The sequence below is a fragment of the Gavialis gangeticus genome, unplaced genomic scaffold, assembly GCF_001723915.1.
Source record: "Gavialis gangeticus isolate Ggan-Ray unplaced genomic scaffold, GavGan_comp1, whole genome shotgun sequence".
NCBI lineage: Eukaryota > Metazoa > Chordata > Crocodylia > Gavialidae > Gavialis > Gavialis gangeticus.
Genome location: NW_017729023.1, coordinates 1,146,743 through 1,148,699, shown reverse-complemented (window position 1 = coordinate 1,148,699; position 1,957 = coordinate 1,146,743). Strand labels below are relative to the sequence as shown.

Below are 1,957 nucleotides of genomic sequence, written 5' to 3'. Positions count from 1 at the left end.
ATCCCCCCCCCCCCCCCCCAATCCACATCACAGTTGTTGCCATGTTTGCAGGTGCTACTGCCAGCACCCAGGCAGCGCTGCTGCTAGGTCTGGTTTCTACATCCTGTGCTATACAGACGTGATGCATCAGATCAGCCTACATTTCTAGACTAGGAGCAGTATAGAGAGATGAGCAAATGGCTGTGTTTTGTTTTAAATACGTGAACGGATTTACCCAGACCTTGGTCTTTGGGCAAAACTTCCTACATTGGGGTTCCAGGCAGGAGGAAAAGTTCCCTGGGCATCCTGGATGGCTTTTTCTTCTTTCCAGAGTCTGGAGCTGACCTGGTTATTGTGCCTGTTCATCCAAAGGCACTGGAGAGGGGTGTGTGTATGTGTTGGCACCGTGGAGCTTAGAAACGTGTGTGTGCATGTGTCTATGTGTGTAGGCACCGGAGAACTTAGAAACACGTGTGCGTGTGTGTGTGTGTGTAGGCACCAAGGAGTGTAGAAACACGTGTGTGTGTGCGCGCGGGGGCATGTGTGTGCGTGTAGGCACCAAGGAGTGTAGAAATACGTGTGTGTGTGTCACACCAAGCACAGGCAGTGTTTCCCCGCTAGGAGGGAGGTAGGCAGTGACGTAGCCGGGCCCAGCGCCCCTAGGCCGGGCTGTGGGCCCAGGGCCCCGGCTCCGCGCTCACGGCCGCCTGGCTCTGCCGCAGGTGGACACTTCGGCGGCGAACGGCTCCTCGGAAGGGCTCATGTGGCTCCGGCTGGTGCAGTCGGCCCGCGACAAGGAGGAGCAGAACCTGGAAGCCTACATCAAAAATGGACAGTTGTTTTACCGCTCCCTGCGGAGGATTGCCAAAGACGAGGAGTTACTAGTGTGGTACGGGAAGGAGCTGACGGAGCTGCTGCTGCTCAGCACCGCCAGGCACAGCAAGATGAACGGTAGGCGCCGGCCGCGTCGCCTCGGACGCCGGGGTTCTTCTCTCTGGGCGGGGGAGGGGGGGGTCTCTGAAGTTATGTGCGTTTGTGATTCACTCGGGGAAGAGTTAACACAGCCGGAGAGGCGAGGCGAGGGCTCGAGTGGGCAAATTAGCTTGACTAAATATTCATTACGCAGCCCACAGCCTTCCCTATTCTGGAACATATTGGACGAACACGATTAGATTAGGGGCTACAATCTGTTAAGTTTCCACTCCAGGGGTTCCTAAACAAGAAAAGGCACAAAGCAGCCCAAACAGGGGGGTCGGAGCCGCAAACTGCAGGGCCGGGGCAAGGGGGATAGATAGATAGATAGATAGATAGATAGATAGATAGATAGATAGATAGATAGATAGATAGATAGATAGATAGATAGATAAGGAAGGGAGAAAGAGAGGAAACAAAGCAGGAAGGAAGGAATGAAGCAAGTAAGGGAGGGAAGGAGGAGAAAGAGAGGGAGCAAAGATGGAAAGAATGAAGGAAGCAAGAAAGAAAAAAGAAGAACAGGGAGGGAAGGAAAGCGTGTTTATTACTTTCAAAAGTCCTGGGAAGGTCTGGGAGGGGGGTCCTTGAGGGCCGGGCCGGGCGGGGCGGGGCGGGCGCTGGCGGTACTAACGCGGCGGCCGCGCCGTGTGCCCGTGCTGCAGGCTCGACGCCGTACAGCTGCGCGGAGTGCGGCCAGCGCTTCCAGTTCGAGTTCCCGTTCGCGGCGCACGTGCGGTTCCGCTGCGCCAAGCGCCCGGCCGGCCTCGACGGCGGCCCAGACGCTGGCCGCAAGAACAAGGAGGTGGAGGCGCCTAAGTACGGCAAGCCGCTGGGCGCGCACTACTCGGGCCCGCAGGACGGCGGCGGCGGGAAGCCCTCCACGGACTTCCACAACCTGGCGCGGGACCTGGAGAACTCCCCGGGCGGCGGCGCGGCGGCCCCGGGCAAGGCTAAGCGGAAGCTGGCGGAGGAGCGCCTGCCCTCGCCGCCCGCGGAGGAGCTGGCG

General features: G+C 58.7%; 1 protein-coding gene across 1 annotated transcript in view; it reads left to right on the top strand.

Annotated features, from left to right (window-relative positions):
* The window catches only part of PRDM8 (PR/SET domain 8), a 10,581-nt gene that overhangs the window by 3,035 nt on the left and 5,589 nt on the right, over positions 1-1,957 (top strand). Inside the window, exons 3-4 of the mRNA XM_019516795.1 lie at positions 702-930; positions 1,614-1,954. Of these exons, the coding sequence (XP_019372340.1) occupies positions 702-930; positions 1,614-1,954 (570 nt within the window). The remainder of the gene's footprint in view (positions 1-701; positions 931-1,613; positions 1,955-1,957) is intronic.